Consider the following 12,094-nt stretch of genomic DNA (forward strand, 5'->3'; position numbering starts at 1 on the left):
CGCGGGACCTCAGAGGCACCGAGAAAATGAAGCCGCCCCAGCCCTGCCCCGAGGGACGCGCCACGAGGGCGGAGATGCAGAGAGGGCCCCGCCACAACTCGCTGTAACGTGAGCCTGGCTCCGGCGGAAGGGCTGCCAAGGGCCGATCAAAGGCGGTCTCCCGGGCTCCGAAGACAGAGCGAGCTTCGCCCTCCGTTGGCAGACACCGGCAGGCGTCCGGGAGGAGGTGTAATTTAGGCAGAACTTCCAAGGCGACGCGGAGACGGTCGGCAGGGCCTTTGAAGAAAGCACTCCTTTGAGGTCCCAAGGGCTGGCGTCCTCCATCCAGAGCGCGGCTAGGAAAGGAGGCGGGGAGTGGGCGGGGCCGGGGCGGGGCCTGGCGTCGACTCGGGAATCTTCGGCCCAGGCTCGGCACTCCTACCCCTCATCTCCGGTCCCTGCATGAGCCCGGGGCCGATCCGGAAACAGCCGAGCGGATCCGGAAACAACCGAAAGGACCCGGAAGCGGTGAGAGCAATCGCCAGGGAGTGAGGGAATCCGCCGTTTGCACAGAGGCGATGGCGGCAGCTGCGTCGGCTGCTGCGGGCGAGGACGGCCGGCGGCGGCCAGGAGTCGGTACGTGAGGGCGCGTCCATGCACGCGAGGGGCGGTGAAGCCGGAGGTGGGGCTGAGCTCAGTAGCCAGCGGAGAGGGGGTGGTGAGGGGGAACCTGGAGAGAGGGCGGGGCCACGCTGCCGTGAAAGACGGGAGGCGGGGCCTGGAGCCACCGGAGAAGGGGGCGTGGCCTGACGATTCAAGGGTTAGGGCCAGGGACAGGTGAGAGGTGGAGCCCAGTGAGGGAAGGGGCGGGGCCAGGTGTGTAGAGGGGCGGGACTATTGCATGGGCGGGGCCAAGTCAGAAAAGGGAGGATTGGGTGAACGGAGAAATGGAAAGAGGCGGGACTCCAGGCAATAGAGGCGGAGCTAGTTAGAAAGGAGGCGGGGAAGGGGCGGGGCAGGTGAGTGGGTGGGGCCAGGTAGAGTCCCTCTGGTTGTAGTCCTAGTTTGCAGGGTGCAGATTTGCAGGGGTGTTGGGGATCCTGGAGGAGATGGGAAGAGAGGCTGATCCCTGCCCCCACAGCGCTGGACCACCAGCCCCAGGAGGGGGCAAAGGCTGAGGCTGAGTCCGGGGAGCTCTGCCGTCTTCGAGCCGAGCTGGCAGCTGCCCTGGCAGAAATGGAGACCATGAAGGCTGTGGCGGAGGTGAGCGAGAGTACGAAGGCCGAGGCTGTGGCTGCAGTGCGGCGGCAATGCCAAGAGGAGGTGGCCTCGCTGCAGGCCATCCTGAAAGGTGAGAGGGGTCTTCCGCTGCGCTCTGCCTGTCAGCCTCATTCGGGGGAGTGTGTGACAAGAAAGAGTTCAGCCAAGCTTTGCCGGGGCACAGAGAAGCTCTGGGTAGCTTAGCAGAGAAATGGGCGCCCTTCCTTTTGCGTAGAGGCCTTGCCTGTACTCTCGGCAGTGCTGCCAGCTACAGCTAAATTTAGCCTGAGCATCGACCTGTTCCCTTGTCCCATGTCTTTCCTTGTCCCTCACTGATCACTGATCAACCCAGAAGATGAGCAGGGTACTTCTCAGTTCCCTGAGCCAGCTTCATTTTAGTCTGGCCTTCTGGGCTACAGATCCAGCCCTGGGCCCAGTCTCTGTGAGACTTGAGCCTAAGCCTCAGGTTTCCTTCCTTCCCCCAGCTACCCCTGAATCTGCACCTCACCCCTGCCCTCCTTCTGCTGCTTCCTCCACTTCTAATTCTCTGTATTAGTACTCGGGATGCCCAGCTCCCCTTGCCCCAGACCTCCAGCTGCTTTTCCTGTTTCCTCCTCCTGTCAGTGGCCCTAGGCTCCGAACTAGCTTTCAAACCTGTCCCCAGCCTTTTGCCGCCAACTGCTGTAGTGGGGCCCTTGTCAGCTCTCTCCTGGACTGTCACCCCAGCCTTCTCACAGAGCTCCCTCTTTAATCTGGCCTTGACATTGGCTTCCAGAGTAAACTTCCTAAAATTCCCTTCACACCATATCATTTTCCCTTTCTAAAAACCTTTCCTGGCTTCAGGGTTCTCTAGGGCTGTATTTCCCACATTTCAAGCATCCACTGAGCACTTGCACAATGCGGTCTTATTCCCGTATGCCTTTGCCTGTTATTTACTTAATCTATTTGTTCTTTAAATAGATCTACTTTCTTAAAACTTATGTAAATTAATTTTAAAGGAAACTTTCTAACTCTGCTATATAAAGAAATAAACAATAGCTAGCATTTATTAAATGCTTACTATATGCCAAGCACTGTGTGAAATGCTTCACAAATATTTCATCTTTGAACAAACTTTGAGGTAGGAACTATTATCTTTCTCCATTTTTCAGAGGAGTCTCTGAGGCCCAGAAAGGTAAATAACTTGCTTGAGATCCAGAGCCCTGGTGGCACAGTGGTTAAGAGCTACAGCTGCTAACTGAAAGGTCAACAGTTCAAGTGCACCACCTGCTCCTTGGAAACCCTATCGGGCAGTTCTACCCTGTCCTATAGGGTTGCTATGAGTCAGAATCGACTCGATGGCAAAGGGTTTGGTTTTTCTGGTTTATGATCACACAGCCAGAAAGTGACAGAAGAATTAAACCCAGGCAGTCCAGTGGCAAAACCTTTATTCTCACCATTAGTACACTTTAACATAAATAACTATGCAAATAAAAAGTGTCTGTATTCCACCCCGTATCATCTCCACCTCCCACCGATGTACAGGATGAATTGCAAACTCTTTGGAGTGCCATTCAAGGCCTTGTGAACTGTCCACCGCCATTGTCTTCCCACTTCCCAGCATCTGTCCTGGACGACCTTCATTCCAGCTCCTCCTGGCATGCCCCCAGTACACCAGCCACTGTCCCACCTCTGAGCATTTGCTCCTGCCGGGCCTTTCCCTCCATCACCACCTAGCAGTGTCTACTCCTCTTAACCAGATCTCAGAGGGAGTAGCTCCTCCCTCAGGGTCCACAAGCCCAGGAAGGGTCCTCTCATACAGCTCTCCTTACACAGCATTGTAACTTATTTCCACAGCTGCCTTCCCCACTAGACTATGAGCTTTGGTGGCAGGGTTTGTGTTGAGTTGATTTCTCTATTTCCAGAGCCCGGCTCAGAGTCTGGTCCAAAATAAATATTTATTACTACGATTAAACATTGATTGTTATTGGTACTTGCTAATAGGAATAGATGGTATGTGTTAAGCGTTATTGTGCACCAGGAAGAGGGAGCTGAACACCTTACATATGGCATCTCCTTTAACCCTTTAACAACCCCTGAAGTTAGCGTCAGTATCACCATTTTGCAGCTTGAGGACACTGATGTGCAGAGAGGCTAAGTGATTGCCCGGCTCCCATGGCAGTTGGGTAGCAGAGTCCAGGTTCAAGCCCAGGTCCGTCTCTCTGCAAAGCTACTGTCTTAACCACTAGGGTCAGCTGTTTGTAGAGAGTCAATGCGTTGAGAGCCACCCCCCTATCACAGGTGGGGCCTGCCTACTGACCCTTCCTCTCCCTGCCCTTCCTGCCCTGCCAGACTCCATCTGCAGCTATGAAGCCCAAATCGCTTCTCTGAAGCAAGAGCGGCAGCAGCAGCAGCAGGAGTGTGAGGAGAAGGAGCGGGAACTGGGCCGGCTGAAGCAGCTTCTGTCCCGCGCTCACCCCCTGGACTCCTTGGAGAAGCAGATGGAAAAGGTTGGGGCTGAGATGGCTCCCGTCCTCCCCTGGATTTGGAAAGAGGTTGAGGCAGCCAAAGACAGTGGGGCAGAGGGATTGTTGGTATCCCGTTTCCACATCACTTAGGAGTGGGGAGCCCAGTAATAATTCTGGATATAGCACAGAGTTACCACACGAGGCAAGGTTCTGGCTTGCCCCTGACTAGAGGAGTGACCTAGAGCAAGTCAGTTTGCCTCCAAAATTAAGGGAGAAGAAAACAAACACTTAAGAATACCTCTCAAGCCCTAGGAACTGTGCTATGTGCTTGACAGAATGAACCTTCTGAGTCTCACTCTGTGAAGTAGGCCTATTAGATCCATTTAACAGATGAGTAAAGTGAAGTTCAGAGAGAGTCAGCAATTCTCCCAGGGTTGCACAGCTAGAAAGAAGCAGAGTTGAGCTTTAAATCTAGGCAGTCTGGTTTCTAAAGTTTTTATTCATAATCTTTATGGTATATCACTTCCTTTATTATTATTATTGGGAGCCCTGGTAGCACAGTGGGTAAAGTGCTCAGCTGTGAACTGAAAGGTCAGTGGTTTGAACCCACCAGCCACTCTGCAGGAGAAGGATGTGGCAGTCTGCTCCCATAAAGATTACAGCCTTGGAAACCCTATGGGAAGGTTCTACTCTGTCCTGTAGGGTGACTGTGAGTCAAAATTGACTTGATGACAACAGGTTTGGCTTTATTATTATTATTGTTATTGCTATTATTAATAATAATAGCAAGCACATTATTACCAAACTCATTATCTTTCAAAGTAAGTTCATTGTTGCTACCTCATTTGACTGTCACAGCAGCTCCGTGAGATAGGTATTTATTAATACCTCATCTTATGCCAGAGGAAACAAGTTCATCGAGATGGAGTAAATTAAATTATCTGGTTAGAAAGACAAAAACCAAAACAGGAACCCAAGAAAGGAAGGCTTCCAGCCCACAGCCTCCCAGTGGCTGCTACTTGCATTCAAGACGTTCCTGGGGCTCAGTTATGCAGAGTGGTGAAGGGCGGGCTCTGCCGAATTAAAGCCACCTGGTACAGCAGAAGGGCATCAGGACTGGAGTCTGGTCAGTTCCAGTCGTGGCCCAGCCCCTGAGTTCAGCCATCCATCCCTCCATTGAGCATCTGCAGAGTGTGTATCCCAGGCCTGAATCAGAGGCATTTTGTTTAGGCCACGCAGGCTTACCTTGCCTCTTGCCACTGTTCACATAAGAGGTTTGGAGAGTTAAACTGAGCTTGTTGGAGACAGATTTGAGAGTGAGTCAAGAGGGAGAAGCAGCATGAATTGGAAGAGGGTGGTGGCAGAGAGAGAGGAGACAGGAATGACTGGCAGGCTTCTGCCTTAAACAACTGGGTGGATGGCAGCACCATTCTTGCTGATCTAGTGCTTGTGGTGGGAGGAACAGCATCAGGGAGTTGGTTCAGTCAAATGAGGTAGTGACATGAACTTACTTTGAAAGATGATGAGTTTGGTAATACGTGCTTGCTATTATTATTAATAATAGCAATAACGATAATAATAAAGCCAAACCTGTTGTCATGTACATGGTTAGAGAAGCCTGTGGGACATCCAAGTGGACATATCCAGAGGCTCTTGGCTGTGCACATTCACCAGGATTCCCCACCTGAAAAGAGACCAAAAAGAAATGGTCAACGATGTGGTAATGATGGGAGTGTGAAGGGATATAGCAGTTAGGATGAGGTTTAGCCATGTGACTGAAAATCCAAATTAACAGTGGCTTAAATAAAATAGAAGTTTACTTTTCTTAAAAGTCTAAAGGTAGGTGTTCCAGGGCTGTTGAGACAGCTGAGCAAGTCATTGGGAACTCAGGCTCCTCCTATATGGCTGTTTTGCCATAGGCCTCATAGTCCAAGATGGCTACTTAAGTGCCAGCCATCATGTCCACACTCCAGCCAGCAAGAAGAAGGGGGAAGAGGAGAAGTAAAGAAAGGCACACCCTCTCTGTACAAGGAATTGTCCTGGAATTTGCACATGGCACGTCTGCTTACATCTCATTACCTGGGACCTCATCATATAGCCATGGTTAGTTGCAGGGTAAGCTGAGAAATATAGACGGTATTCTAGAATTTAGGCCATGTGACAAACTAAATGTGTGAGATTCTATGACAGAAGAAAAAAAGGAGAAAGGATGTTGGGGAAGAAAAGTGAGCAAGTGAGCAGCAGGAAGATAGTCCTGCCCTTTGTCCTTTTACCTGCCATGTGTCCTAAGCCAAGTCCTGTAAGGTCTGAGAGCCTCTATCGTCTCATCTCTAAAATGGGATGGGGCGGGAAACAGTGCCTCCTTGAGAGGACTAGAAGAGCTGATGTGTTTGGAGAGAACGCTGAGCAGACCTGAGGGTGCAGCAGTCCGTAGAGGGGACTGTCGCTGCCAACCTTCTATCCCCAGGCCCACGAGGACTCGGAGAAGCTGCGGGAGATTGTGCTGCCCATGGAGCAGGAGATTGAGGAGCTGAAGGCGAAGCTGCTGAGGGCAGAGGAGCTGATTCAAGAGATCCAGGTGAGGGGTGGCTGGGGGTGAGGAGGGAAGAATGGGTTCCTCAGGACCCTGGCCCCCCAGCCTCTTCCTGCCCCTTCTCCCTAGAGACGGCCCCGGCACCCCTCTTCCTTGCACGGCTCCACAGAGTTGCTGCCCCTGTCCCGGGACCCGTCTCCCCCACTGGAGCCTCTGGAGGAGCTGAGTGGAGAAGGGGGTACGGCAGCCGAGGCCTTCGCCCACAACTGTGATGACAGCGCTTCCATATCCTCCTTCTCCCTCGGTGGTGGGGCCAGCAGCAGCACCTCCCTGCCCCATAGCCGCCAGGGCCTGAGCCCTGAGCAGGAAGAGACGGCCTCCCTGGTGTCCACGGGCACCCTGGTCCCTGAGGGCATCTACCTGCCCCCTCCTGGTTACCAGCTTGTCCCAGACAACCAGTGGGAGCAGCTGCAGACAGAGGTGAGTGGAGTGGGCATGGCCTGTGGGCTTGCATGTGCCCATCTCTCCCTTCTCCAAGCACTTACTGAGTGCCTACTGGGACCAGGCCCCAAGCTAGAGCCGGGAGACCACAATGAAGAAGGCAAACGCCTAACCTCTTGGAGCTTCCTCCCAGGGAAGGAAGTCAGACATAAACACGCACACGGATACCTAAGGAGGATAATGCGACAGAATGAGATGGTCAGAAGAGAATGGAATACGGTCATGGGGTAGAGATTAGTGGTGCAGGAGACTGGCCACCCCCAGCTAAGGCTTGAGCTAAGACCTGAGCGATGAACAGGAGGTGCTCTTTGAAGTTCAGGGCCTTCAGAGGTCAAAGGCCCTGAGGGAAGATAGACCATAGTATGTCTGAGGAATAGCAAGGCCACCAGGTGGGAGGATGGTGGGCAGGGGGGAGAGGAGGAATGAGATCAGGAAGAAGGGGTCCCTGTGAGGTCGGGCCTCATTGGGCTGCCGTGGAGCTCAGATATTAGGTGAAGGGCAGTGGGAAGCTTCCAGAGGGTTTAAGCCAGGAAAAGGGCCTCTCTGCTTTAGGCTTTTAAAAGATGACTTGGGCTACTGTGTAGGAAGAGACTGTAGGGGCCGGGGGCAACAGGAGGCGCTAGGAGACCAGGTGAGAGATTCAATGGAGGTTAGGAGGAAGTAGCTGGGACCAGAGGTGACAGTGCAGATGGAAGGAAGTGGGTGGACTGGGTTACACTTGGAGGTAGAGGGTCAGGGCCTGCTGATGGTTGGGACATGGGGAGCGAAGGAAAGGGAAGAGTCGGTGAGGCAGCGTCAGTTCCTGGGCATTGAGCCTGAGCAGCTGTGTGGATGATGGCACTGCAGCCTGAGATGCAGACAGCGTGGGATGAGAGGTAGGGAGGGGGGAAGGCCAACCCTGGGAAGATAGAGGCTGAGGTCAGGGCTCTGTGGCAGGGGCAGCAGCTGCAGAAGGACCTAGAGAGGCTCAGCCGCGAGCGAGATGAGCTACAAGAGGGCCTGAGACGGAGTAACGAGGACTGTGCCAAGCAGGTGGGTCCCAGCTCAGCTCTGGCTCGTGCGGGGCCTCTTGCTGCCCACCTTCTCTAGGGTGCTGCCCCTGGCCTCACCCTCACCCTCCTTCCACCCACAGATGCAGGTACTCCTAGCCCAGGTCCAGAACTCGGAGCAGCTGCTTCGGACCCTGCAGGGGACCGTGAGCCAGGCCCAGGAGCGGGTTCAGCTGCAGATGGTGAGGGTCGGCCCAGGAGAGAGAGGGGTCTGACAGGAATGCAGGAAGGGAGCACATAGAAAGTTGAGACACCTGCCCTCCCCATTAGCCACTCCGATGCACCCTGTAGTTGGTGCCAAATGGGTAAAAGGGTTTCAGGGGCAGCTCAGTTCTGTGGCCACGCAGGGGTTCAATTTACTGTGTGGCCTTGAGCTAATTCTGCAGACTCAGAGCCTCAACACTGCTGTCTAAAAAATTGAGCTAAGGGGACCTAGTTTGCAGAGTTGTGAGAATTAAATACAGAGATTGTGAAAACGGATTCTTAGCAAGACCAGAGGGCAGAGGTGAATGGTTGAGTCAGGCCATTTGGGAGACAGTGTGTGTGCTCAGAGCCGTGGCAAGCCGGGGAGCACAGGACCTGTCTGGAGGGCTCTGCTGACTGTCACCCGTGGGAATGCAGGCTCCGTGCTGCCAGATTGTCAGGGTTTTGAAGGAAAGCCAGAAATCTGGATATTTGTGTGATGTCTCCCAATTTTTTTAAAGTTGGCAACTCATTTGAAAGTTGACAAAAACCATGTGAACCAAGTAAAACGCCAGATGTGACCTTTGGGCTGCCAGGGTCAGGGTGGAAATGGACTTGGTGAGTGCGGACACTTAAGAAAGGATGTTCTCCTCTCTGGGTAGATAAGGAAGGAGTGGGCGCTCTGCCTGTCAGTCACGGCTGTGAGGGCCCAGGGTTTGACTTCATAGGGAGTTAGAGATGCCCTGTTCCCCTCATCACCTGGTACTAACTGCCCATCCCCAGGCAGAGCTGGCCACCTCCCACAAGTGCCTGAGCCACAAAGTAAAGCGGCTGAATGAGGAGAACCAAGGGCTCCGGGCTGAGCAGTCTCCATCTGCAGCCCCCCGGGGCCTGGAGCAGGAGGATGGCAAGCAAGAGGCGCTGCCCAGCTCAGTGCCGGTGAGGAGAATGTGGGCACTGGGGCCACCCTGTCAGTCCTTCCTCTCCAGGACAGTGCAGCATTGGCCTGGGGCCACAGGGCTGGTGGACAGATCCAGGCTGCCCTGTATTAGCTGCATCACTTTGGCCAATTCACTTCACGCCTCTAAGGCTCAGCTTCCTCATCCGTAAAATGGGACCATACCCCCTCCCCAGCGTTGACACGAAGAGAATATGAGCTCACAGAATGCACAACACAAAGGAAGCAGTCATTTGGTTGGTTGGTTGGTTATTTCTAAGTGATGTCAGATCCACTAAACTGGATTCATCATTATTTGTGGCTTGTGACAGGGTATCGTCATTGGTCTTGCATGGCCTTCTTTGATTTATTAGTAATATAATTTGTTAAAAGTTGACTGAAAGCATAAGGAACACGTGGAACTCTGCCTGACCCTGAGAACAGGAACTTGTATCTTTCTGCATGCACCTCGCGGCCCTGAGCTCTGTCATCTGGCAGCCCCTTGCTCTCTCTTCAGGATATTATGTACATGTGTGCCTAAACAATAGCCTGCTTAGCCTTTATTGTTTTTGAACTTTATAAAAGGGTATCTTGCTGTCGATGACCTTTGGAAATTTCACTCAGCACCATTGCTGAGAGTCACCCACATTGTCACATGTGGCTATGGTTTGTTCTTGTCTACTGGGTACAGTAGTTACTGCTGGCCCACAGAGTTTTATCTCTTGTCCTGGTGATGGGCATTTGGGTTGTTTCCCGTCTTAATAGTTTCCTTCCTTCCTTTCTCTTCGCTTTCCTCCCCTCGCCTCCCTCCCTGTGATCCCCAGCTAGCTGATGGCTCTCTGCCCTCCTCCCCAACGCCCAGCCTGTGACTCCCCTCCAACCAGTGGCCTGCTGCCCTCCTGCCCCACACCCAGCCCGTGACCACCCTCTAACTGGTGGCTGGCTTCCCTCTTGCCCCACGCCCAGCCTGTGACTTGCATTCCTTCCAGGAGCTGCAGCAGCTGGTGCGATACACGCGGCAGGAGGCGCGGGCCAGTCAGCAGACCCGGGAGCACGAGGCTGAGCGCCTGCGCATTGAAATTGTGACACTGCGGGAGGCGCTGGAGGAGGAGACGGCAGCCAGGGCCAGCCTGGAGGGGCAGTTGAGGGTGCAACGGGAGGAGTCAGGTGAGACAAGCGGAGATAAGCCCCCCACTCCCCACTCCCAGGAAGGCTGACCTCCCCACAGGGACCAGGCATGGGCCAGGAGGGGGTAGAGGAAACAGCGTGAGAATTCACCTTGACCTCTTATTCCTTTCCACACAGAGGTGTTAGAGGGTGAGTATGGGCTGGAGCTGGCCAGGGGTGGGGTGGGGAAGGGGAGTGGGTGTGGGCCTGACACTTGCCACTGTGTCTGACTTCCCAGCTTCCCTGTGCAGCCTGAGGACGGAGCTGGAGCGAGTCCAGCAGGAACAGAGCAGGGTGAGAACACAGGGCTGACCTGGGGCGATGGGGAAGGGGCTGCAGTGTGGAGAAGACCCTGACCAGCCCTTCCTGCCCTTTATGTCTCCCTCAGGCCGGGCAGCAGGAAGCGCTGAGGCCACCATCAGCCTTAGGCCAGACAGAGGAGGTCAGAGTTTGAGAGGTGTAAAACGGGCTGTGGCATCCAGACATCCCGTTCCTTTGGCCACGTGCCTTCCCATCTGGCTCGAGGCTGAGCCAGGCCCCAGCTTAGTGTCTTGTCTCCCCAGGCCCCGCTCACCGACCTCTTCTCAGAACAGAGGGCCAAGATGCTGCGGCTGCAGGCGGAGCTGGAGACCAGCGAGCAGGTGCAGAGGGATTTTGTACGTCTCTCCCAGGCCCTGCAGGTACGGCTTATCCCCTCCCCACCAGGCTTTATGACCTGTTCCGGGTCTTGCAAGGACAGTCCCCCAGCGGCAGGAGTCTTCTTCCCCCTGAGCTATTGCTCTGAGGAAGTTGACATCTTTTGTGTACGCTCTTAGTCCCATGAAAGCCTTCGTGCAGGGCCTGGGATGCAGGTGTGTGATGTGTTTGTTATATAAACCCCACCAGTGATCAACCCTCCCAGACTTCCTGGGGCTGCTCTCTTAGGACCCATTTCCTCCTTGGAACCTGAGCCCTCTGTTGGGTAGGGGAGGTGGGTTGGCCCTCACCCCAGGTAGGCTGACAGGTCGGGAGGGGCTGGTTTTCCCCGCTGAAGGCCCTCTGTATCCCCTGCATGTCCCCACAGGTACGCCTGGAACGGATCCGCCAGGCAGAGACACTGGAGCAAGTGCACAGCATCCTGGATGAGGCGCCCCTCAGGGATGTCAGGGACATCAAGGACACCTGAAGGGCCAGTGCAAGAATCCCCCTCACTCCCACCCATGTCGGGGAGACTGCCTTTCTTCACTCCAGAACCCGAGGCCTAGGCTTTGGGGCTTGGGATGGACGCTTCACCCTCTGCAGGCCTGGGGCCGAGGTGATGGGGCCACCGCTGCCAGCCCTCTAGCACCTCCTGCCAGGGGTAGCTGAGCCTTCTGCTCTCAGGGATGATACCTGGGTGAGGGTCCCAACCCCTTCCTGGAACCAAAGGTGCAGGCTCAGCCCTGCAGCTTTCTGGCCACCATGCTGCCTCCTGGGCCCCAGCCCTCTTCTTCCCCCTCAGTCCCAGCAGAACTAACAGCCGTATCTGTTACCACTTGTCCCCTTCCCGAGGCACAGCCCCAAGCTGTGTGTGGTGGCTGGGAGTCACGGAGTCATGGTCTCTCTCTCTCTCTCTCTCTCACACACACACACACATACCCTGGGACAGGCAGCTGCTTTCTGGACTGCATGACACTAAGATGCTTGTCCACAGGGACCCAGCTCAGACCCCAAGAAGTGCTTGGAGGCCAGGCCAGACTTTTCTGTCATTTATTTTCAATAAATAAGCAGCTCAGATCAATCGGTCACCTTGTCCCTGCAAGCCCCACGAAGTCGGGGAAGGGGGAACCTTTCACAAGGTTAAAAGGAAGGGGCAGGTCGCTGAGAGCGGGGAGGGGAAGTGATGGGCATATAAACAGAAACACGGGAGGGGGAGTAGAAGGGCATAGGCTGGGTCTGTCTGCCTCAGCTCTGGCTGAAGGTGCGTCGCTATCGGGCGGGGAAGGAGAGGCAGAAAGACTGACTGGTTACTTCCTTCTCTCATCTTCTGGGTCTGGAAAGAGAAAGAAGGAATGGAGCA

The 12,094-nt window shown here is 54.5% G+C and overlaps 2 protein-coding genes across 3 annotated transcripts in view; one reads left to right on the forward strand and one right to left on the reverse strand.

The window, feature by feature from the left end:
• On the forward strand, window positions 1-11,835 carry RABEP2 (rabaptin, RAB GTPase binding effector protein 2). 2 transcript variants are annotated; one of them, XM_049903955.1, is made up of 15 exons: window positions 2-300; window positions 407-615; window positions 1,121-1,330; window positions 3,571-3,728; window positions 6,154-6,264; window positions 6,349-6,699; window positions 7,657-7,752; window positions 7,853-7,951; window positions 8,736-8,891; window positions 9,879-10,056; window positions 10,195-10,206; window positions 10,295-10,350; window positions 10,445-10,498; window positions 10,620-10,736; window positions 11,120-11,835. In XM_049903955.1, exons 2-15 carry the CDS (start codon window positions 558-560, stop codon window positions 11,219-11,221), a joined length of 1,758 nt encoding a protein of 585 aa, XP_049759912.1. In that variant the 5' UTR covers window positions 2-300; window positions 407-557; the 3' UTR covers window positions 11,222-11,835. The 2 variants fall into 2 exon arrangements, with proteins under 2 accessions (XP_049759913.1, XP_049759912.1); XM_049903956.1 differs by having other exon boundaries at window positions 1-615; window positions 10,620-10,697.
• The window catches only part of ATP2A1 (ATPase sarcoplasmic/endoplasmic reticulum Ca2+ transporting 1), a 17,701-nt gene continuing 17,414 nt past the window's right edge, over window positions 11,808-12,094 (reverse strand). Inside the window, exon 24 of the mRNA XM_049903977.1 lies at window positions 11,808-12,067. Coding sequence (XP_049759934.1) covers window positions 12,042-12,067 — 26 coding nt within the window. The 3' untranslated portion in view covers window positions 11,808-12,041. The remainder of the gene's footprint in view (window positions 12,068-12,094) is intronic.

The sequence above is a fragment of the Elephas maximus genome, chromosome 12 (genome assembly GCF_024166365.1).
Source record: "Elephas maximus indicus isolate mEleMax1 chromosome 12, mEleMax1 primary haplotype, whole genome shotgun sequence".
NCBI lineage: Eukaryota > Metazoa > Chordata > Mammalia > Proboscidea > Elephantidae > Elephas > Elephas maximus.

Coding starts and splice junctions, on each gene's coding strand:
- RABEP2 (XM_049903955.1), top strand. CDS start 558: ATGGCGGCAGCTGCGTCGGCTGCTGCGGGCGAGGACGGCCGGCGGCGG. Junction 1,331..3,570: donor GCTGCAGGCCATCCTGAAAG/GTGAGAGGGGTC, acceptor CTGCCCTGCCAG/ACTCCATCTGCAGCTATGAA. Junction 10,737..11,119: donor GTCTCTCCCAGGCCCTGCAG/GTACGGCTTATC, acceptor ATGTCCCCACAG/GTACGCCTGGAACGGATCCG.